At 46.0% G+C, this 24,867-nt stretch overlaps 1 protein-coding gene across 2 annotated transcripts in view; it reads right to left on the bottom strand.

Moving 5' to 3' along the window:
- The window catches only part of CRACDL (CRACD like), a 66,362-nt gene that overhangs the window by 18,077 nt on the left and 23,418 nt on the right, over positions 1-24,867 (bottom strand). Inside the window, exons 3-6 of one of the 2 annotated variants that reach the window (XM_049651379.1) lie at positions 22,465-22,600; positions 21,949-22,114; positions 15,816-16,006; positions 10,308-11,868 (exon numbers count right to left, since the gene is read on the bottom strand). In XM_049651379.1, coding sequence (XP_049507336.1) covers positions 10,308-11,868; positions 15,816-16,006; positions 21,949-22,114; positions 22,465-22,600 — 2,054 coding nt within the window. Of the gene's footprint in view, positions 1-10,307; positions 11,869-15,815; positions 16,044-21,948; positions 22,115-22,464; positions 22,601-24,867 lie in introns of both variants that reach the window. The other variant, XM_049651380.1, reaches the window with a different exon arrangement.

Genomic DNA, 24,867 nt, shown 5'->3' with positions numbered 1-24,867 from the left:
GTGGGGTGGACTCCTCACAATATTCTACGCACACGCTCTCTCTGGGTTCTCGTTGGTGCCCTCACTGGTTTCACCAGGGACAGAGAGAATCCCATTCCCATATACTGTTGTTCTATGCAGCTCAGATGAGTATATTTTGGTACATCCTTAGGAAGTTATGACTGTACTGTTGGAAACTACATCACATTTTGTAGTTACAAAGCTTTTGCTGCCCTGTGCATTACTAATAACTTCGTCTTACAAAGGAGGAAATTAAGACTTAGAGGTTAAGGAATCTCATTTGCTCAAAATCCCACAGCCCCTGAAAGGTGGACCTTGCAGTAAAACCTCCAAACCCACACTCTTCAATCTTACCACCCAGCCCCCTGCCTTGCCCTTGTACCTGTCCATGCAAACCACGGCGGGGTTCCGTGGGGAACCCACTGCAGGCCACAAGACCCCCAAGCACAGATACTCCATAGAGAAAAACAAAAATGTGGATGTTCTCAGGGAGCTCAAGATTGAGTTCAGAAATGCAGAGTGCATTCAGGGCAAGCAGGAGTGTGTGCAGAGTGCCAAGGGAAGCTGGTGACACAGGTGGGGCTGGAGATGTCAGAGGAAGTGAACGAGTGGCAGGCAAACTTAGAAGGCTGAAATGTCGACCTTGGCCAGAATCCACAAAGCCCTAAATGCCCCCCCGCCCCCAGGAAGGCATATACAGTGGGAAGGTATAGAGAGTTTTAAAGAGGAAAGCTCCATGGTTAGACCCAGACCTGGGAAGAGAGAGTTGCAGGGAAGTGCTGTGGGCATTGGGTTAAAGACTAAGAGATCTGACTATGCTGACAGCTCAGAACCTGGAGCCTGCTTGGTATTCTCTGTCTCCCTTCTCTCTGTCCCTCCCCGACTCACACTCTGTCTCTTTCAAAAATAAACAAACATAAAAAAAAAAAAAGAGCTGATGTGGGGGCAAGATAAAGACACTTCACATTAAGATAAAGCCAGGACCCACTGACCAAGGAGGACCTTTTTCATCCATCAGATTGAAAAAAAAACCTGTGATTTTTTTCATCTAGTGCTAATGAGAGGTTCTCTACTCTATGCAAAGAGGTGTAAATTGGTACTACCTTTATGGGGGGGGGGGTGCAATCTGAAGCTAAAAACTGCACATGCCCTTGAGCCAGAAAGCCCACTTTTAAGAATCTGTCCTACATGGGCACTGGGTGTCATGTGTAAGAGAGGAATCACTGGGTTCTACTCCTGAAGCCAAGACTACACTATGTGTTAACTAACTTGAATTAAAAAAAAAATCTAGGGGCGCCTAGGTGGCTCAGTAGGTTAAGTGTTTAACTTCAGCTCAGGTCATGATCTCACAGTTCGTAGGTTTGAGCCCCGTGTTGGGCTCTCTGCTGTTAGCACAGAGCCTGCTTTGGATCTTCTGTCTCCCTCTCTCTGTCTCTCCCCTGCTCGCTCTCTCCCTCTCTCAAAAGGAAATTAAAAAAACATTTTAAAAAAACCTATCCTACAGAAGGAACAGTGTAACTCCATAGAGATAAAATAGACAAGAATGGCTACTGCAGCAAAAGGAAAAAAAAAAAAACCTCAACACACTCAGAATGCCCTTCAGTAGGGAATGGCTAAATAAAATATGGTACAGGCACTATGCAGCCCTTAAAAGGAATGAGGTCAAGTGACTCACTCTGATCAGAAAAGAGGCCCATGTCTTATCGTGGAGTGAAAATATCAAATTGTGAGCCAACATGTATAATATTTTTGTGATTAAAAAAAGGGGGGATTCATCTGTGTGTTGTTCATACTGATGCAGCTCTGACTGCTACTGGCATGGGAAAGAGCTGGTGGTGGTTCCTTCTGTGGGTGGGATTTGAGATATTCAGAATGGGTGGAGAGAAGGTCACTGTCACTTTTTTGTATCATTTAAAAGATTATTTAAAAATTTACATGGAGTAAAATTCATTTTTGTTACAGGGTTTTAGGAGTTTTAATACCCTTAGATTCTTACAAAAAGTCACAAATAGGATATGGAACAATGTCAACACCCAAACAATTCTCTCATGCCTCCCCTTTGTAGGGACCCTATCTTTATCCCCAGCCCATGACAACTACCGATCTGTTCTCTGTATTTTTGCCTCATCCAGATGTCATATAAATGGAATAATACGGTTTGTAATCTTTTGAGACTGCCTGCTTTCACTTAGCATATGCATTTAAGATGTTACGGTGTGTACTGGAAGTTCATTCTTTTTTATTGCTGAGTAATATTCCATTGTTTGGATGACCAATTGAAGGATATTTGGAGTGTCCCCAGTTTTGGGGGATTATGAACAATGTTGCCATAAATATTCATGTACAGGCTTTCGTGTTAACCTAAGTTTTCATTTATCTAGGATAAATACTTAGAAGTGGGATTGCTATGTTATAAGGTAAGCGTATTTGATTTTGTAAGAAACTGCCAAACTTTTCCAAAGTGACTGCACCATTCTGCACTTCCTCTAGCAATGTACGAGAGCTCCAGCTGCTCTGCCTCCTCCCCAGCGCGTGGTCGTATTAGCTTTGTTTCAGCCCTTCTAATATGTGTATAATGCTATCTCATTATGGTCTTAATTGGCGTTTCTCTAATGGCTAATGATGTTTCACGTGCTTATTTGCCATCTCTGTATTCCCACTGGTGAAATATTTGCCCATGTCTTCTGCTTGTTCTAATTGTATTTCTTTGCTTTGTACTGTTGACCTTTAAGAACACTTTATATATTTTAGACACTAGTCCTTTGTGGGATATGTGGTTTGTAGATATCTTCTCGTATTCTGTAGCTTGTCTTTTTTCATCCTCTTAACGGGGTTTTCGGCAGAGCAAAAGTTTTTAATTCCAGTGAAGTCCAATTTATCAGTTTTTCCTCTTATGGATCGTGCTTTGATGTCAAGTCTAAGAACTCTTTGTCTAGTCCTATGTTTCAAAGATTTTCTCCTAAGTTCCTGAAAATCTTCTGGTCTCACTTTACATTTAGCTCATTGAACCCCTTTTGAGTTAACTGTGATACGTGATGTGAGACTTAAGTCAAGGTTCATATTTTTGCTTAGATGTTCACATGCTCCAGAATCATTTGTTGAAAAGATGAAATAAACGCATGTAAATACAGCTCTAAAAACAAAACAAAAGTGCAAAAGTAATTCACCTGAGCTCCTTGGACTTGTAAATTCAGGTTTTTCAAAAATTTAGGAAGTTTTTAGTCACTATTCCTTCAGATATTTTTTTCTGCTCAAGTCTTTTTCTCCTTCTGAACTCCTATGACATGAACGTTAACGCTTTTTCATATTGTTCCAATAGTCCTTGAGGCTTTTTTCCCCCTTTTTGTACTCAGGCTATTTTCTATTAATCTGTTTTGAAGTTCACTGACTCTTCTGTCATCTCTATTCTACTAAGAAGTTTTTCTAATAAATCTTATTTCTGATACTGTGTTTTCCTGTTCTAAGATGTATTTTTTTCATAGCTTCTATTTCTTTGCAGAGAATTTGTATCTACCCATTCATTTCTTAAAAAAAATTTTTTTCTTTCTTTTTAAAATTTATATCCAAGTTAGTTAGAATATAGTGCAACAATGATTTCAGGAGTAGATTCCTTAATGCCCCTTACCCATTTAGCCCATCCCCCCTCCCACAACCCCTCCAGTAACCCTCTGTTCTCCATATTTAAGAGTCTCTTATGTTTTGTCCCCCTCCCTGTTTTTATATTATTTTTGTTTCCCTTCCCTTATGTTCATCTGTTTTGTCTCTTAAAGTCCTCATATGAGTGAAGTCATATGATTTTTGTCTTTCTCTGACTAATTTCGCTTAGCATAATATCCTCTAGTTCCATCCATGTAGTTGCAAATGGCAAGATTTCATTCTTTTTGATTGCCAAGTAATATTCCATTATATATGTGTGTATATATATATATATATATATATATATATATACACATATATATATATATACACACACACCACATCTTCTTTATCCATTCATCCGTCAATGGACATTTGTGCTCTTTCCATACTTCAGCTATTGTTGATACTGCTGCTATAAACATTGGGGTGCATGTGTCCCTTCAAAACAGCATACCTGTATCCCTTGGATAAATACCCAGTAGTGCAATTTCTGGGTCATAGGGTAGTTCTATTTTTAATTTTTTGAGGAACCTCCATACTGTTTTCCAGAGTGGCTGCACCAGGTTGCATTCCTACCAGCAGTGCAAAAGAGATCCTCTTTCTCTACATCCTTGCCAACATCTGTTGTTGCCTGAATTGTTAACGTTAGCCATTCTGACAGGTATGAGGTGGTATCTCATTGTGGTTTTGATTTGTATTTCCCTGATGATGAGGGATGTTGAGCATCGTTTCATGTGTCTGTTGGCCATGTGGATGTCTTATTTGGAGAAGTGTCTGTTCATGTCTTTAGCCCATTTCTTCACTGGATTATTTGTTTTTTTGGGTGTTGAGTTTGATAAGTTCTCTATAGATTTTGGATACTAACCCTTTACCTGATATGTCATTTGCAAATATCTTCTCCCATTCTGTTGGTTGCCTTTTAGTTTTGCTGATTGTTTCCTTCGCTGTGCAGATGCTTTTTATTTTGATGATGTCCCAGTGGTTCATTTTTGCTTTTGTTTTCCTTGCCTCCGGAGACGTGTTGAGTAAGAAGTTGCTGTAACCAAGGTCAAAGAGGTTCTTGCCTGCTTTCTCCTCTGGGATTTTGATAGCTTCCTGTTTACATTTAGGTCTTTCATCCATTTTGAGTTTATTTTTGTGTATGGTGTAAGAAAGTGGTCCAGGTTCATTTTTCTGCATGTCACTGTCTAGTTTTCCAGGCACCACTTCCTGAAGAGACTGTTTTTATTCCACTGAATATTCTTTCCTGCTTTGTCAAAGATGAGTTGGCAAAGATTAGTTTGTGGGTCCATTTCTGGGTTCTCTATTCTGTTCCATTGATCTGAGTGCCTGTTCTTGTGCCAGTACCATACTATCTTGATGATTAACAGCTTTGTAATATAGCTTGAAGTCCAGCTTCCCATTCATTTCAAGAGTGCTCACTTTTACTTCTTAGATCACGGTATAATTGTTGCTTTAAAGTTTTTTTCTAATAATACTAATATTTGAATCACCTCAAGGTTGGTGTCTTAGAAAATTTTTTAGGTTTTCCTGATTCTTTGATATGTTGAACAATTTTTGTTTGTATCCTAGACATTTTGAGTGTTTGTTCACACTCAGTCCTATTAAAATTCTCAAAGGTTCTGCTGTACTGATTCTAGTCAGTCTCATGCAGATGCATGTCAGAGACAAGCTCTTAACCTCATGCACCTAGGTAAGGACCCTTCCTCAGGTGTCTCCCTTCTGTGATTTCCACTCCCACCCTCCAGTTTTCCAGCTAGAAAACCAGGGTTTACCCTCTATGCTGCTGTGTGCTCCAGTGACCATCACCCCGCAGGGCAGGGGGCAAGAGAAAGAAGCCTGCGGGACCACCACAAGCACAACCTGTCACTGTGCTCACTGCTGTGAGGGGCTGTGGCTTCACTACTAGATCTCTGCTGGCATGCTGCCCAGAGAGTCAAAGGGCTCTGAACCCCACATGCTGCTATGGATGGAGGTGGTGCTCATCTGAGTAGGTCTGGAAGGATTAAAAGAGCTTTGCCCTAAAAGATACCATTGCCACAGCCGCCAGGACAAGAAGTTCCAGTTTGCTGCTGGCACTTGCCTGGCGCAGTGATGAGAGAACCCAAAGGGCTCCAGCCTGCAGGCTGTGCCACCACATGGAGGGGCTTGCTGCTTAGCTGCTGGTGCTCACATGGAGTAGGGCCAGGACTGTCCAACAAACTGCCCTACAGGGCTGGTGCTGGTGGTGGTGGGGAGCAGGAGGAGCAGGGCTGGAGAGTCACAAGAGCGGGGGTCTGCAGAGGTTGTTGGTACCATGGAGGCAAGGCAGGCAGGTCTTCAGAGTCCTGATCTCTCTGCCCAGCCCACCAGCTCCTACCTACCTTTCAGAATTCTCTGACATTCACTTCATGCATTTTGTCAAGGCTTTTAAATTTTATCAGTGGGAGACATAGGGTGGTGTGTGTTTACTCCACCTTGGTCAGAAATGTAAGTCCCTTTTTAAGGAATTTTAAAGAAGTAGGATTACAAAGTGATTTTTCTTTATAATTTTTAGACTTTTCAGTGTTTTTTCCATGTTAAAATCTTTTTGATAACTCTGAGTTCTTTAGCTTATCTGGATAGATGAGGTAACTGAAAAGGAAACTGACTGAGGTTGGTGGAGGTATGGATAATTATGAATGTTGAGATGTCAAGACAGGGATGCCCACAGGCGGTTAAGCGCTGCTTGCTGTGGCTGAAGGAGTCAAAGGAAGAGAGAACTTGAGAAACAGGTGGGAATATGAGATGTGTTCTGTCTGGGGGCACTGAGGAGAGTTTGGTGCACTGAGAGGCAGCCAAGGAAGAGAAAATATATGCAGTTGGAGAAGCACAGGAAAGGTGGAGAAATGGAGGCCCAGGATGTTGACCATACTTGGTCAGGAAGGGACTGTCAAGGGAAGGATAGGCTGAAAAGAGGAGGAGATGTGAACAGACTTTTCTTTTCTTTTCTTTTTTTAAGAATTCAAGATATATAAACACAATTGACCCTTGAACAACACAGGTATGAAGTGCCAAGGTCCATATATATGAGAATTTTTCTAAATACCATATAGTACTATAAACGTATTTCCTCTTCCTTATGATTTTCTTAATAACATTTTCTTTTAGCTAGCTTACTTAATAGTAAAAATTCACTATATAAGACACATAACGTACAAAATATATGTTAACTGTGTTATCGATAAAAGGTCAACAGTAGGCTATTTATTAGTAGTTAAATTTGGGGGATTACAGGTGGATTTTTTGGCTGCACAGGGGGTTGGTCCCTGTAACCCCTGCACTGTTCAGTGATCAACTGCATATTTTTTAGCATGATACCAAAAAAAGACCCCTTATGTTCTACTCAAATGAACTTGAATACAACTAAAGTAACTGTCATAGAGTAGGTGACAGTCTCTTTGAATTCCTTTCCTCCAGAAAATGCCTCTGACACCCAAAGACAAGATGGGCATCTATCTACACTCCCCTGTGGCATCCAGCTGCCACCTGGCCCTTTAGACTGGTAAGCTCCTTGAGAGCGAGGTCCTCATGCTTTTCCTGATGGCCTTTTGGGAGCCAGCACAGTGCTGTGTGTATCACAGAAATATATGCAATATTTCTTGCAAGAATGAACGCATGAATGAGTGAGTACCAGAGTCCAGAGAAAGAGGTTCAGAGGTCTATGTGTGCTACTGTATCACCCGCCCAGTCTGGAGGGAATGAGCTTAGACAGAAGGCTGAGGCTCATTGTCAAATGAGGCTCCTGGGTGACAATGGCAATTTGTCCAACTATTCTCCAAAATACCCAACATGTGACCACAACCAAATGAAACAAAAATTACACACACACAGAGAAGAATGACTAGAAGGAAAGGACAACAGGGATAACATCTAGAAAACAGACTCCTAAGTAGTGGCTTTTTTCTATATACTTCCTACGTTTTACCATTTTCTCACACAAGAATCTCTTTTTTCCTGACCTGTCATTTGGACTCTGGGATGGACTGGCTTACCAGGAGGATGGGTAATGTCCTGCACAAGTGAACAAGGCTGGTAACCCCAGGCCGTTAACCTCCTATTAATGGTCTTGTTTGCACTGATGAGCACATACGGTACTGGGATTGCAGAACCGCCCCAACATGGCCCTGTGAGGTCCAGCCCACTTGGCAAAGCTGGGCTCCTCTGTTTACTGCAACAACTGGGACATCCTCCCTGCCTCCCCCACGGAAGGATTCTTTCATGCCTTCAGAGAAGAAAGGTGGGAATGTGGACGAGAGGAGGAAGAATAAGCAGAGTGTGGGGGACAAAGTGCTTGAGTCCTGAAGGTAGGATTGTGCACCCATCTGGGACACCTTGGTGACCTAACTCTCTGGTGTGTGTGCCCCTGGAAGGCATACAGGGGTGGCAGCCCATCTGGGAGCTCTGGGTAAAGTGCCTGCCACCACAAGATAATAAACAGCCGTAATTAGGCCTTTCTGGAAAACTGAATAATACTGATATTAAAACTTTTATTATATGTATGTCTTGTATGAATTTAATTGCCTCCAGTGGTTATATTTTGGGAGCAGTGAGGATGGCAGTAGAAGTAATAAGAATGAATTAAACCACAAGCAGATCCAGTGTCTGGGGAAGATAGAAGCTGCTTTCACTAATGGGATTTGACAACACAGACCCTGTGATTCTGTTCTGGTCTGCATGAGGCAGGCCCTAGACCCCAAGGTCCCAGGCAGCAGCCACAACCTAACCTGACACTCGCCCTTCAAATACCACCCACACTTTGAGAGAGATGGTTTCAAGCAGAATGAGGGTAATTCTTCCCTTCCTCTCTCTGCACTGAAATGAAAATCACTACCCCTGCCCTAAAGTAACCTAGATTCTTTCACCTTGGAATTCAACTGGATTGGCTATTTCTGTCACTTAGAGAATGTTAACAAGTGGACAATTCTTTTATACTATACTTCTAAGTAAAGCTGTAATAAATACCGTATTGTATAAATTAAAGAAAAAAAAATAAGGTCCTTATAGACCAGTACAGTCATCTGACAATAAACAAGCCTAAACTCTCACAGCTTAGGCTGAGGAAGTTTTAAATTATTAATATGTCAAGCATTGCCCTCTGAAGCTTCTTTTCCAGCTCTGACCATGAACCCAAGTATCCTGTGTTTAAGTTCCATTCAGTCAGCAAGCCCTTGAGAGACATTTTCAATTCCAGGCCATGAAGGTGGATGGTGCTGATGTCAGGGTTTTATCTGCACAGAGCAAACCCCCTCCTCCCTTGATATTTCAATGGGTTTTTGAAGCACTCTACAATAGCTTCAATAACCTGGCTGGAAATCTGCAGAGTGGATCATCAGCTACAGCTTGAACCTCTCCCAGAGCTCCCTTGCTAATTAGCCTAATGTAGCGACAGTAGCAGCAGCAAAAAATTACAGCTGAGCCAAGGGGCCTTGGATCAGGAAGGCCATGCATGTGGGCTCCTTCAGGGGGTTCTCCTGGCACTACTCCCTGGAACTGTCACCTTAAGAACTTAAAGCACTATACACACACACACGTACACACTTTCACTTCCTAGGATGAAAGCAGAAAAGATAAGAGTTTCTTTGAAAACTGTCTTTACATTGCTTTCTGTGAGCTAATTTTTTCTTACGTGTGCACTTCACCTTCCTTTTAGGGTGTGGGGTCCCTAGAACAACTGCATCCTATTTCCTCTCTGTCCACAATGCAGCACTAAAGTGGAGTCTTGGACTTAGAATAGCCACTTAAAAACATCCTGAAAGTTTTGGTTTTCTTCAAATAAAATTTGCCATGGAAAATTTCTCTTTAGGGCCCTCATCACATGCACACACGACTGGTCCGTGTAGTTTCGCTTCTGGCACACTGATTTCCATTAATAAAAGAACCCAGCAATGAAAGATGATTTAGCTCTACCACAAATACCCATTTCCAACAGATTTGTTTCATCTGAAACACTATAAATAAAAAGTGACAAATGTCAAAGACATAGAAAGGTCATCTATTTTGCCTCTGCTCATTTTAAAGGGCAGTTGCTTTAGAAGATTCTTCCATTCAGCCCCAATCTTCACACCACCTCCTTTCTGGGACAGGAAGTTAACGCCCACCCGGAGGAGCTCTCCTTTTACATAAAAGGCTCGTGACTCCAATAAATGGGATGCTTCCCGCATGAGGCTGGGCCACATGAGCCTGATTATTAAACAGGAAAAAATTCTTTCTTGGGGAGTGGGGTGGGGGGAAGGTCAGAAGGACACTAAATGACAGAGGAGCCAGATGCTTCATTTATAACCAAGAAGTGCTGTAGGCCCCAGGAGTACCTCCTTCTACCAGAGTACACATATCCCAAGATTCTGGAACTCACTGAGCTTCCGATCTTAAGAAATGATAGAAGCATTTGAATGATCCCCTGAGCAGCCCATCTCCTCTCCGGGAATATGCTGCAAGATGGGTTTTTACATTTTCCTTACTTCTCCGAACTTCCACAAAATCCTGCTCTGTTTCCCCCTTCTCTGGTCTCTATTCATAACTCTGGATGAACCGTGTTAGTGGTACCGAGAGGGATTCCGGCGTTTTCGCCCTTAGATCTTGCACACTCTGCGGACACCCCACTTGCCCACGGTCCTGCCCCTTTCCCACCAGGCGGCGCGAGCTCTTACCAGCTGCCCTGTGCTGCGACCGCGTCTCTGCCGACCGGGTCTCCCGTCTTAGGTCCTGGGGCAGCGCGGCCTTGACCAGCTCCCCGGGGCCCGCGTCCGGGGACGGCAGGGGGCGGCTCTGCAGCTGCGGCTTCCGGGGCAGGGGCGGCTTGGAGCTGAGCGGCTCCGAGGGCCGAGCCTTCCCCTTTCCCTGCTCGTGCGGGGACCGTGCCCCTCGAGGGGAGGGGGCCTTCGCAACCTGACATTTCTCGTCTTTGGGGAGCAAAGCCAGCCCCCCTCTTTCTAACCGGATTTCAGCGCTGTATCTCTTTATCCCTCTTGCTTCGGCAGAGGACGCCTCTCTGTGCTTGAAGGACAGAGACGTGGAGCGCAGCTTGACGGCAAAGGGGCCTCTGTCCTCCCCCGATGTCGGCTCGCGAGCCGCCGGGCAGGGGTCTCCCGGGGCGTCCCGGGGGCTCCGGCCCGGCCCGGCCGCCGCGTCCCCCGAGTCCCGAGAGCCGCCGCCGCCGTGGGGCTCGGGGGGCGCCCGCAGGTCGTCGAGCGCCGCCTCGCTCCTCCAGGCCAGGCTGCTCCTCAGAAGCGGCAGGCGCACCGGCAAGGCGCCCGCGGGGCCCGCGTGCTCCAACAGGCGGGCGCTGCCCGAGCGCGGCCACGCCCGGCCCGACGACACGGAGAACTTCACGGCCCGCAGCTCGCTGCCTGCCCGCTCCACCTTCCGCTCGGGCGCCGGCCTCTCCGGTCCCCCCTGTGGGGGCTCCGCGGGCTCGGCCCGGGGCGGCTCGGCCTCTCCGTCCAGGGGACCGGGAGCGGGCTCCTCCGCAGGCGGCTCGCAGGCGGCCGGCGCGCCGGGGCTCTCGCTCACCGCCGGGGCCTTGTGCTTCAGGCAGCTCTTGGGAGCCGAGGGGCTTGGGGCAGGGGCCTCTGGAGATCCCTTCCCTGCTCCCTCGGGCTCGGGCGCTTCCAGCGTCAGCTCCACCTCCTTCTGGACACTTTGGTCTGGCCCATCTAGACCAGGGGGTGTCTCCGAGGTGATGGCAGGGTCAGTCTCGGGAGGCGTCGTGTCCCCCTCGGGGATGGAGGGGGATAATCGAATCTCGATGTCTCCAGAAGCACAAATCACCTCATCAGCTGTTTCCCTGGCTGGGGGACTTGTGCTTTCCAGGGACGGCTCCTCCCTCTGGATTTCGCTGTCAGGATTATGGTGGTGATGTGGGGAACCTTCTGGCAGAGATGGGGACTCCGCGCGGGGGACTGGGCCTGACTCAGACTCAATGACCTCGGGGGTGGCTGGTCGGCTTGAGGTGTTATCCCCAAGGAAGCTCTCCTCCTCGGCGCTGGCACTGAGTGCAGGGCAGTGCTGCAGGCGTGCCCGCCTAGCCCGTGGCCCCCCAGATTGCAGCATGGTGGCTAGTCCTCCAGGCTCAGGGCTTCTGTCCAGTCCCACATCCTGCTGTGCAGAATTGGGGTTCTCTTCTGTGCTGACTTTGGGTAAGGACTTATCATCGTATTCCTCTTCCTCTGGGGTGCACGTCAGATCACTCAGGGATTCAGACTGTGCTCGCTGCCAGAGATAAAAAGGACAAAGACAGCATCATCATGTCAAATATGTCAAATGCCTATGACATTCCCATTTTGTATAATAGGAAACAGTGTGTCTCTAAAGCTGGCACCTAAGCAAGCACTGACACAGGGTAGGGTGTCTCTTAATAACTCCCATATTGGTCTGTTTGGAATCTTGCCTTACAAGTTCAGCTTTCAGCAGAACAATGGCAGCTATGCCCTCTAGGTAAATGGTGCTTAAGGTTCTAGTGGCTGAGCCACAAACACTGCTCTACAGAGCAAAGGGAAGGGGATCAAATCAGCTGGGTGTCTGCCATGCTTTACACTCCACACCTATTATTTCATTTACTCTTGATTCATCCCAGCAAGGAAGAATTATTTCCTCTTTGCACTTGTAGTACTGGGAGCTCAGAGAGGGCCATACTTTGGTTAAGGCTGAGCTTATTAGCTCAGGTGAAAAGCTGGTGCTCTCTCCATGACCCTGTGCTGCCTGAGAGCTAGTTTTCCATCTCAGTTCTCTCTCTCTCTCTCTCCCTCTCTCTCTCTCTCTCTCTCTCTCTCTCTCTCTCCAGAGATGGGCCCCAAGGTGAGGGCAAACTGGTTTGCCTAAAGGGTAATTTCATATCACATCAAACACAGTCAAAGGCAAACCACAGCTTACAAGATAAAGTCCAAAAGCATAGCTGATAGGATAAAGTCCAAACTTTTCAGTTAAGTCAGAAGTCTTATATTCTCTGGTCTTAAATTATTTCTCCTAGTCCCTGCTCAGGTCAAGCCATGCCCCCACTAGTGAATGTGCCCGACTCTGGGCCTGAGTGACTGGCCAGCTGCTCTTTACCCACATCTCCAGGTGTTCTACCAGTAACCCCCAAGAACAGTCTGAGATTCTACTCCAACAGGAAGTCTTGCCTATTGCCTGCAGCTTATGGTGCTCCTCCTCTCCCCAAGCCCTACCGGTGTGACAATCAAATACTGCCTTGTATTTTTTGAAGTCTCTGGAATTTAAATTTAGTCCAACTTCCTCCTTACTGTACCCAAACTCAGTTGCTGCTCTCTTAGGAAGGAAAGGAGATCAAAGTAGCAATGAATCATTCAAAAGCATGAGGAAATGACCAAAAGGTTGAGGGTGTGAGGTCAATCTTTTTATAAAATTTTTTTTTAAATGTTTTTGTTTTTGAAAGAGAGAGAGAGAGTAAGTGGGTGAGATGCAGAGAGAGAGAGAGACAGAATCCGAAAGAGGCTCCAAGTTCTGTGCTGTCAGCACAGAGCCCTACGCGGGGCTCAAACCCACGAACCGCAAGATCATGACCTGAGCTGAAGTCAGATGCTTAACCGACTGAACCACCCAGGTGCCCTGAGGTCAATTTTTTTAAAAAGTTCAGGACATCAGACCTCCTTTCCTTGATGTTAAGAAACGTTCAGGGAGTGTTTGCAGTAGGTTTTAGTTTTTGTTTGCTGTGTTATTTTAACATTTCCACTGGCATCTGCTTGCTAACAGAACACAGATAAGTGGGATGTCTCTGACAACGCCTAAGTGAACTCTTGCCAAGATGCACAATTCTATTCCCATGGATTTGAAAAGAGGAAGATGTGCAAAGAAATCTACAGAAGAATTTTCAAAAGCCACAGTTTCAATAGGTGTCACGGGCCTTTTGCTACTACAGGAAATCACTGATGTTGAAACCTGTTTAGGATGTGGGTCATGCTTTAAAACTCTCGTAAGCCTCACTAAATGAGCATAAAGCTGAGAAGCAGGCCTGGCTGGGAGCATCCCACCTTGGGCCACTGGCAGATACAAGGAGGTAAGGGTGGAGGGCCAGGCAGAACAAAGGTAGTGTGGAATATGGACTCGGACACTGAACAGAGTTTCTCGAGGGAACAAAGTGGCTTCTGACTTGGTCTGGGATCGTCAGCTTGGTCCTGGGATCGTCAGGAAGGATGCATAGACTCACTCCCTTGCTGCTGCCACCTCCTCTCCCCTCCTCTCCTGGGCCCTCACAGCAGCCTCACATACCCAAGAGGGGCCAGGGTACCAGGAAAGTCCTGATGGTTGGGAGGAGGGACCTCATGACCGAAGGGCAAAGGGGGCTATGAATACTCGAAGGAGAGAAGCCCTGCCTTAGGACCCAACAGTGACTCTGGTGACCGCTGGCCAGATACCTCTGCCCAGTCAAAAACTTAAGGTATCCATGCCTGCTCCCTACCAAGAAGGGGAACCAAAGAAGGAAGGAAGATATGTAAATGACAGAGTTTAAATCAAGGAATGTTTACCGGACTGACTAAATCAGAATTTCTGTTACTCTAAAAAATGGGGTTCAAGAGCTAAGTCAAGTTTAAATGTAAAGAAAGAATGAGAGGTACAGCTTTGTCCAGAGGACAGTAAGGCAGGAAGTTTTATCTCCCCCATCTGGAGTATGAGTGCGGCTTCTCTCTGCTACAAAGTCCTGAGCAGGCTGTGGCTGGTTACACGTACCCTTGCCAAAGCAAAAGACATCCCCATGGGAATAAACCCTAGACTTGAGGCCAGAGGGAGCTGGCTCTGTCCCTGCCCTGTGGTCCCACTCAGTATGAGGATAGGCAGGTTCGAGTTCCTGATCCTTGCCAAGTCCCACAGCAACAAGCCTGTAAATGCATTGGATGTGCAAGCACTTATACAAGTGTCCAGCTTGCACAAAGGCTTATTGGCCTGAGGGTAACCATAGCTGACTTCGTTCTTCAGCCTTAGTCCCCTCTAAAGTCAACCCTGCTGGCCTGAGTTTAAAAAGCACCTACCTTCCACATGCCCAAAGGAAACCCCACTGTCTCCAGGGAGTCCCCGGAATCCTGAGAAGTCCCAGCCCACCATTCCTAGCTGAGCACCTAGCTCATCCTGGGCACTTCATCAATACCCCCCCAATACTGTCTCCAAGGAAGGAGGGAGAGAATGTTGGTCTGTGAACATCTCTTTCTCAGCACTCTCATTCTCTGTGGCCAGTCTGGCCCCACACCTGCCCTCAGCTCCTCCAGGGCTGGAATACTGTGGGCATCAGGCAGTGGAGAAGTCTACAATCCTATGTGGACCTCTAACCTATGGGTACTATGAAGACAAAACACTCCACGAATGAGTTCTCGACACCCAGAACTACAAGCTGACAACTACACAGGCAGTGTGACCAAAGAGGGATCTGTCCTCACAGGGGCACAGTCCCCATGCTAATAAGTAGGTCCTTGTCCAAGGCAGAAGTCTGTGCTAGTGTGCCAGCTTATCTGTCATTGGTTCATGTCATTTGTTCATCCATTCAACAAATGTGCACTGAATGCCAGCTGTGTGGTTAGCATTGCTCTAGGGGTGGGATGTAGGGCTGGGACAAGGTCTCAAGAAGACTGGCAATAAACAAGTAAGCATACACAATTATAAAGGTCACTTATGTGTGTGGCCTGTGCTATAAAGAAAGTGAACGCACTGGTGGGAAGGGAGGGCTGCTTTCCATAAGATGGTCAAGTGAGCCCCTCTGGGGAGAAGACCTCTGAGCTGAGACTCCAAGGCTAAGGAGCCAGCCAGGAGAAGAATGTCTCAAGCAAGAGATCAAGGCCTGAGGCCAGAGACAGGCCAAATCGTGTTGAGTGAGTGAGGCAGAGAATAAGAGTAGGTCTCAGAGGTAGGCAGGGCATGGTCATGCCAGGCCCGGAGTGTGGACCTTACACTCAGTGCTGTTGGAAGGCAAGGGACCCACAGCATGTAGCAGCTTTCACAGGAGGTGCTGCAGAACCAAAGAACAGATGGCATGTTTATGCAAGGAAGAGACATATCTGACGTATATTGAAAAAGATGAGCAACTCTAGCTCCTGGAGATGGTCCTACTGACCATGGGGTTTCTCGGAAGGGGCACGTGACCCTGAGGGGAGAGAGGCGGGGGTGGGTGGGAGTGGGGGGCCACCAAGTCTGCCTGTAAGAAAAAGCCCGATTACCGAAGACAGCCGCCTCATTTTGCTGGACCGCTGGTTGCGGGGCTTAACCAGGAGCTTGTGCTTAGCTGCAGAATTGTCCAGGCAGGAGGAAAATTCTGGAGGGTAATCGAAATCAGCCACGGGTGCCACGCTGCTGTCGGAGGTGCGGGGGGAGACACTGGCATCGCTCGCGTGCCTGGAGGAGAGCTGGTCTGGAGACTGTGGCCGGGATGAGGATACTAAAGAGACCTTCAAGGGAGAAGAAGCAAACACACCAAGCATTAACTTCGTGGTATGAAATGGTCCCACCAGCACATCAACTCCCTTCTTGTATGGTGCTCAGTCTTCTCATACCATCTCTGGGCTTTACATGGAAGGACAGATTTAAAATCTGGCTCTCAACAGGGAGGGTTCCAGGACACCCCCTTAGAAAAGTGTTCCTTAGAAAAGCTGGCAGCTTTAAAAGTTGGGCCAACCCCTAACAACTTACTCATTTCCAAGGCTGTGCAGAGAACCTATGTCCTAGGCACCCTTGATGAGATAACCCTGCCTTCACCTTCCTAAGCAGGTATCTGTGATTCAGACAAAAGCCTCTTTCTCTGGTGAAACAGACCGACCCGATTTCTCTAAGAGCAGCCTTGGTCCTGAGAGGGTGGCCCAAATGTGTGATTTTACAGGCTGGGGCAAAAGATGTGCCAAGCCCACCACCCAGCACCACATCGCGGCAGCTGCATTTCATTCATTCTAGAAGGTTCCTGTATCTTCATGTGTCCTCTTGGAGACATAGGGCTTTAAGTTTCCATCTGTAGTTACAATTATTTTACTAGTTTATACCTCAGCAGGGAGGCACTAAGTCAGGCAAGGGCAAAAGTGTTGTCAGAGAGGAAGGGGATTTGGGGAGTCACGTGGAAGGATGAGTGCAACACGCTGTTACCTGCCCACTGAACTTGGCAAACTCCATGACTGAGTGAGGTCTAAGTGGGTTCTGCCACAAAGACATTTGTCAGCATGAAATAGTGTGTTTGGGGGGGGGGTACCCACCGTGCACCCCTGAGCAAACACAGCCCAGATGAGCGAGGAGCAGGGAGAGCATCCGGGAGGTGCTGGGCTTCAGTTACAAATCTACCACCTACTTCTGTTCTACTGTGGTGCTCAGTATTAGGGTCAAGTTTACATTTTCCCCCCAATGTTTTTTATTTGCCAAATTTTATATGTTATACACACAACATTTACTATTGTGACCACTTCTAACCACACAGTTCAGTGGCATTAAGTATACTCATTTTGCTGTGCAACCATCTCCAGAGCTTTTACTCTTGTAAAACTGAAACTGCACCTGCTCAACAACAATTCACCATCCCCCATTGTCAACTCCTGGCCACCACCACTCTACTTTCTGTCTCTATGAACTTGACTACTCTAGCTACCTCACACTGAGTGGAATCATACCGTATTTGCTTTTTTTGTCTGGCTTATTTCACTTTGCATAATGTCCTTAATGTCCACCCATGTAATAGGATGTGTCAGGCTTTCCTACCTTTACAAAGCTGAATGATATTCCAGTGTATGGAAATACCACATTTTGTGTATCCATTCATCCATCAATGGACACCTGGGCTGCTTACACATTATAGCTGTTGCGAATAATGCTTCTGTGAACATGTGTGTAGAAATACCTCTTCAAGAACTAGCTTTCAATTCTTTCAGGTATCTACCCAGAAGTGGAACTACTGGATCACAGAGTAGCTTTATTTTTCATTTTTTGAAGAACCTCCATGCTGTTTTCTACAGTGGCTGTACCAGTTTGCATTCCCACCAGTGTACAGGGGCTTGAATTTCTCCACATCCTTTCCAACACTTGTTATTTTCTGTTTCTTTGATAGTAGCCATCCTAATGGGTGCTGTGTGTTCTTTGGAACACACATTTTAACTTAAGACCATAATTTTATGCACCTCACAATGATTTAGTAAGCCCCCATGAAAATGGTCTCCTCAGGGGAGGCAGCAAACAAGATGTGGGCAGCAAGTGGACTCACAGGGGTCTGGGTACATCCTGCTCAGCTCTTCCACAGCCCTGGAGCCCTGGACAGAGTAGGCTCCAGTAGCCCCTGCTAAACTAGGGGGGCACCAGATGTGTGTCACTATTAGAGAGATAAGCTGAGGCAGGGATTGTCCTGCAAGGGAACTTCCTCAGAGAAACGTATTTTCCCTGTTAACAGAAAGTTGTATTTTCTCCTGCAAGTATTAAGTTTATTCCTGCCAACTAGGAGAAGACAATTACTAAAATGAAGGGGAAAGCGTTATAAACGGACCTAATCTATTTTAGTTCTCTTGTTTCAGCGACTTGTGTTCTTACGGGAATAAAGCAAGAAAAATTATTTAAAAAAATAAACCACAGGGCTCCCAGCTTCCTCTGTGCCTGTGGCTTTGGCTTCCACTGCTGTAGCTGATGACTCAGGAAGTCACCTAAGATTGGGCAGATGACACCTCTCCCAGGCAGTCCTCCCTCAGGGTCACTGGTAGAATGGGTACATTCCAAAGAACATAGAGAAGCCTTCTTCATTTTCACCCTTGTCTAGAGGAACAATGTATATACACTTGGTAAAATTTTGGCTCTTGTTTTTGTGTTTTTCTGACTGTTGTTTTTTTCTGACTCAAGAGACCAGGCAAGATGAGCTGCTTTGCAAATGCAGTGACTCTCGGGTGAGAATGATGACATCTTCTGTGAGGACATGAGATGTGGTCAACGCCCCCGCCACACACACATCCCATTAACCCAAAGGAAAAACCTTCCCTGCCTCCCGTCCACTAGCTTTGCACCGTTTGAGCAGACGGTCCTGGGTTCAAACCCACTCTGGCCCCTGCATGGGTGACAGTGGGTGGGGGAGGCAGATCCTGGCAAGATTAACTTCCTAGAAACTCTGACCACAATGACCTCTGTCCCCACAAAATCCCTGCACTGGTTGTCACGGTTGGTCTTCCTACAAGGGCACTGAACTCCCACTTCTAAGTCTTTGCTGTCATTCGGAGAGTTCTTACGGCCTGAAAAGACCAACACCTTCATGACTGAGGAGAATGGTGAGTCCAGCGTTTGATCAGAGAAGCAACTATGCGACTTGGGGTAAGGTCTGTGGGTACAGTACTGGCTGGGAAAGCTGACCTGGATTTTAGTCTGTGGGCTGGAAGCATTCACACTTGCATTGCTTGCCCCAGTTGCCCAGTTTGACCTGAAATCTGTGCTTCTGGATGATTCTGGAAGTGAATGATTTAAAAAGTCTAACAGGAGGCCCTTCGTTGGAGGAATGTGACTCACATGGGAAAATGGCCTGGAGTTCAGAGGCTTTTTTGGGGGTGAACCTGAGTGACAGCTGCTTTACAGTGTTTGTCCTCAAAGAGAGGGGTTCACAATTACCTCACCTGTTAAATTAGTTAGTAACACCTTCCTTACAAGACTGTTGTTACACATGGAAAACAGAAATTTCAGTCCTGGCACATGGTACTTGTCCAACAAATAGTAGCTATCAAAAAAAAAAAAAAAGAGAGAGAGAGAGAAGGGGGGTGCTCAGTCACTGAGGAGTGGGCTGAGGGAGGTGCACGCAGGAACAGGCCACAGACGTGAAGTAGAGCCAGTGGGACCTTTCTGGGCAGGAGAGGCCTGCTGGCTTTGCACTCCAGCTGGCCTTTCCTGGTGAGGGAAGGGGAGGCACTGACCTACCTGATCTCACGAAATCCTCTCCAAAACCCTCTGAGGACACAGATTCCTACAGGTGACAGAACCTGCCCATTGCCTGGTAGCACAGCAGTGTGTGTGTTTCCACCAGAGCCATGCTGTCTCTCCATGTTACCTTCCCTCATCCCCCAGGATAAAGACAACTTGCCAGCTTGCCACCCTCTACCCAGTGTTTCTTACTTAATGGTAGGACACTTAGCAGATGGCTAGTTTGATGTAATTTTACCATAAACATCACCAAGTTTCACCAGTTGCTACCTAATGTGGCAATGAGATTTTAAAAATAATTCCATGCATTTCCTGAAAAACTCATCCATCAGGAAATATCATCTTGGTCTTATCATGAAATACTTGTTCCTGGAAACCTTGTATCAAAATAATCTTTAAGTTTTTCTGTCAGGCATGTGGGCTTGTGTAAGGAGTCGTCAACAGGAAAAAAATTAAACAGCTCACAATCCCATCCTGGTGGGATTTAAGGTACCATTATATCAAATACCATGTGTTATATAAAAACACTTTAAAGGCTGCATTGTTTCCCCATCTCAGTCAGTCCATTGTGCCCAAAAAACTTTTAGGGCATAAAATATGATCACCGTGTCTTCAAAATCTTGATAATAAAGATTATATATATTTTTTAAGTCTTAAAGCTTCCAATTTTAGGTTCCTATGAAGCTAGTGGCTTGTTCATACTACCCAATAAATAAAATCTCAGAGCACTGTTTTGTCAGTAACATAACCACCATAGGAGGGACGCTGAGAAGGATGAGGCCATAGCCCTGTCCAGTGTGAGTGGCTCCCAGGCAGCTAAAGATAGAATTTGTGCATCATGGTGCTTTGCAGGTTTGGAGTTGGGCTCATGCCCTAATGAATGGAATTAGAAACTACCTGTTCTTCTGTACTTTTCCAGTTCAATGCAGAGAACCATGGTGCTGTGAGAGCCAGAGAACTGTGGGATGGAGTGAGGGCAAATCAGTCAACTATGGCTCGTGAGGGTCATCTCCCCAACACATGGCCCTGAAACATACAAAGTCACATCTGGTCCTGAGGATGGGGACCCTGAAGCTGCACATCTCAGAGTACAAACATGGGTCTTTCACATGTCACCATAGGCAGCAATAGCCTGTCAAACCTTCCCTTCCAGTATTTTAAGGTATTAAGGGGTACAGGGTTGGCTCAAAGTCCAGGAAATAGGCCAAATCATCTTCCTTGTCTTCTCTTGCTTCTCTTCGACATGGGAGAGCAGGTGTGGGTAGCTCACTGTCCTCAGACTCTGCTCATGGAGAAAGCAGGGACAGGTTCACCCTAGAGCAGAATTCCAGAGAGAAGAATTCTCTAGCCAGCCCTGAGTAAACCCCCAGCCCTGGGGCTTACTTACATTCAGCTATACCACAGTCCTTCCTCTGCCTTTCATCAGTGATGCTCTGGGAACCCACAACTACACATAAATTAGGTAAATATTCTTTCCCTTGTTTTTGGAGGGGGGCTTTTGGATGTCCAAATTGAAGTGACCACTGAGTGTATTTCAGATCAGCACAGAATCTGCAAGATGATGGTTCACAATGAAACCCTGAGATTTACTGGGAACAGCTTTTGACCAGGGCACAAGTGTAGCTCCAAGAATGCACAGGGCAGGTGGGTGGCTATAAAACATGGACTCTGGCCTTAATTTGTTTTTCAAGTGTCAGCATTACACATAGAACTCCAATTCTACCCAGCCCTCAGCAAGTCTTGTCTAAAGGGAAAAATGATCATTTATGTACAAGCACATTGTATGGGCTTAAAATGGTGGCACCATTAGCAGGGTAGCTTATACAGGAGAAGGAGCTCAAGTTTTCTACCTGTTTTCTAATGGGGAAGGGTGTTATCCATGATCAACTCCTCTGCCCTACTGAGGTCATAAACACCCCTCCTGCTTGTCAAACTTTCCCTGCTTCCCTGTTTACCTGCATCATACCTCACATTCTAACCCTAGATCAACAAGATCTCATGGTCCTAAACTCAGATCTGAGAGTCTAGATGAAGTCATGTATGTTCACCACTCCCTCCTCCCTCCAGCCAAATGTCATGACAACAGAAAACAGATACAATGGTATTTCCCTTGTTTTGAGATGGGATGCCCAGTCCGGTCATCTGCTCAGACAGGAAAAACCAGGTAAAGGGTTGATTGTATCTGACCTGTAACCATGATGAAAAATGTTACCAACACTATATCTCCTGACAAAACAGGAATTTCTGCTCAAAGAATGAAAACAAATACAGTCCAAGGACTGACGGTGAGCTCCCACTGTTTAGGTCTGGAACACCTCCTAGCTGCATGGACCACGGCCACACCCACCCATGGGAATCTTAACAGGGGCCACCAGAGTTCCCGACTGTCCTCTGCAGTGGGTGCAGACAAAGCTGTGAGGTGGTTCAGGCTGTCACTTGCCTTTATGGTTGTGCCGGGACCAATGTCATGCAGGGACATCTCTGGGGGGCTCCTGGGCAGACCATCATCCTCAGAACTCATGCCGGTGTCATCTCCTCGCTTGGCAGGAAGACCCCCTGGAGGAGGGGGTGGCCCCATTTTCACATTACACTGTATTTTTAACTAGATTGGAATAAAGAACATTTGCTCTTATTTCCATCAGCAACTTTTTATCAACAAATCTTCTTGCTCCAATTCATTCCTTCAGGAGGTACTTTCAACACCTCTGCCTGGTGTAGTCTGGTGTAGCAGATGGAAGCACAAGAGTGTCTGCGACTAGCTCTCTTGCTCTCATCTTGAAAATGAGTGCTTATAACTAGGCATGAATCAAGATCCAATTGTAATTAACTTGGTGTGTCTGGAATGCAAATATACTTTAAGATATGTTAAATAAACCAAGCAGAAATAATTTTAAAACTTATTGATACATCTTTGACATACATACCAAGTGTCACTGCCAAGGAAAACTTTACCTGTAGGGCTTTAATCCGGTCACACACATTTTCTTGGGAAAACACCCGCACAGGTCGAGTAGGATCCTGTCCAGACTCAGGAATGAAAATACTGTCATGTGACAGGGCCCGGCTGCCCAGCGCACCCCTCGACTCCCTAGGATAAAAGAGGCACTGTGAAACTCTGTTCTCCTCCATCTCTCCCTCGGGGTGCTCAGGATGAACAAGGGGGTTGGGGCTAATGGCACATCATACAATAAGCCTTCGGTTACATTTCTTTTTTAACAGCTTCTGACTCCAGTTTATCCCAACCCTGTCAAATACCACAGTCAACTATTAAGAGCTTTGCAGAGATAGGGATTTTCCTAACAGATATGAAGACTGTGTGAATTCTTTTCATTAATGGGAAAACCAGGGTCTGACGAGGTGTGAGGTCCATGACAGCAAGCCTGTAGAAAGGAAGGGTTGGCAGGGCTCCTCGGCTGGCTGGGGGGTTGCACAGAAGACTGGCATGGATGTCCAGGGAAGATGAAATCATTCCTTGTGGGCCAACATGCAGCCCCTCAGTGGGCTAGAGGCTGTTTTGCACAGCAGGCTGAGGGCCTGTCTGACGGAGGCATCCTTGCAAGGTGGTCCAAAACACACATCCACAGGCTGGGTTTGAAATGAGAATTGCAAATCTGCTAAGCCATGCCCTCTTTTCATTACCTGATATGATCTGTGCAATCCAGCCTGTGTGCCTACATCCTGGAATACAGATGGTGGGCATTTCTGTCATCATCATCTCAGCCTCTGCCACAGCTCTGAGCTCAAGACTCCAATTCAGAACTGAACCCAAAGGACTCATTTCACAAAATGTCCTAAGAGGATGTGAGAGTTGGTTGTCAGATTTTCCTACTGGCAGTGACTGCCTGAACAATAGATGGAAGGAGATGATTGAGATCCGATGATGAAGGAAGGAAGGCCCGCCCCTACAGGCACTGGCCATCTTGTGCTCCACACTCCCCCACCTCCAGGCTGCCCCAGGCATCCTGTCCTCTGTGAGGCATTGAGCACTCTTAGGGGTGGTCCTGCTCCACTGCAGATCACATTGTGTTGGTTAACGATGCTTTCCAACTTCTTTCTAGCCCACAGTTGTGAGTCTGCAAGTGGGAAACCTATGGCTCCCAGAAGGGTGTGTCCTTACACTTCTCGGAAGGCATCAGGCCAAGTGAAAGAACTAGATGGGCCCTTCCTGCCAATGGCAGCTCTTGTCACAAAGATCACAGGCACACCTGGGTTTCCTTCCTACAGTAGGGAAGCCCATGGCCACGCCCACTGGAAGTCATAACCACTGCCTGAACACCTCCACTCTGGGGGTGTAAGTAGGAGTTGAGATGGCATGAAAAGGCCTCTGCCTTTTCAACGATACACGGGCAAAAACACAAAATGTCATACGTTCAAGGCCATTTGCTACATTTATAGAAGCAAAAGACTATCATCAACCCAATGACCTTCAGTAGGTATCTGTATAAACCATGGAAACTTTGCAGCTGACCAAGTAGGTAAGGGGGAGCTCTGTACACAGGCAGCACCAGACTGCACTAAGTGAAAAATAAAGCAGAGTGCAGAACAACATGTCAGTTCTATGTGGGGAAGGGGTGTATGACTATAGGTGAACATATGTGAATAGATGTGTTGTTTGTGCATATTTTAAGAAATAAAAATAGAGAGATAAGTAATAAGTGAATAAAAATAGTTACCTTTAGGGGGAAGGACAAAACAAGATTGGGAGACAGGGTTCCCAGGTACTTACTTGTACATTTACAATTTTGTCTTTGAAACTATGTAAACATTTTATGTAGTTAAAAGACAAAATCAAACAAAAAGGGAAATAAGATAATCTCTAAAACTAGAAAACAAATGGAAACAAAGAAGCCTAATTTTATATCACATTGTTGGCATAACTGTACAGAGAAAAGAATGAGTTTAAGTGATTTTAATTCAACATCCAAGTGGCTTTTGACTCTACGTTCATAATAGGATAAATTCCAAGAACAACAACAACAAAAAAAAAACAAAAACAAAAAACAAAAATAAGAAATTGCACTCAGTTTTATTGGTAGCAATATTGATTTTTAAAAACATTTTTAAAGTTTATTTATTTATTTGTTTTTGAGACAGAGAGAGAGAGCAGAGAGATTGGGAGACAGAGAATACTAAGCAAGCTCTGCACTGCAGAGCCTGACACAGGGGCCCTAACCCACCAACTGTGGGATCATGATCTGAGCCAAAATCTAGAGTCAGTCATCCAACTGACTGAGCCACCCAGGCATCCCAGTAATATTGATTTTTTTTTAATATATGAAATTTATTGTCAAATTGGTTTCCATACAATACCCAGTGCTCATCCCAAAAGGTGCCCTCCTCAATACCCATCACCCA

This window comes from Panthera uncia, assembly GCF_023721935.1.
Source record: "Panthera uncia isolate 11264 chromosome A3 unlocalized genomic scaffold, Puncia_PCG_1.0 HiC_scaffold_11, whole genome shotgun sequence".
Classification (NCBI taxonomy): domain Eukaryota; kingdom Metazoa; phylum Chordata; class Mammalia; order Carnivora; family Felidae; genus Panthera; species Panthera uncia.
Note: the sequence above shows the minus strand (reverse complement) of the source record. Positions and strands in the feature narration are given on the sequence as shown.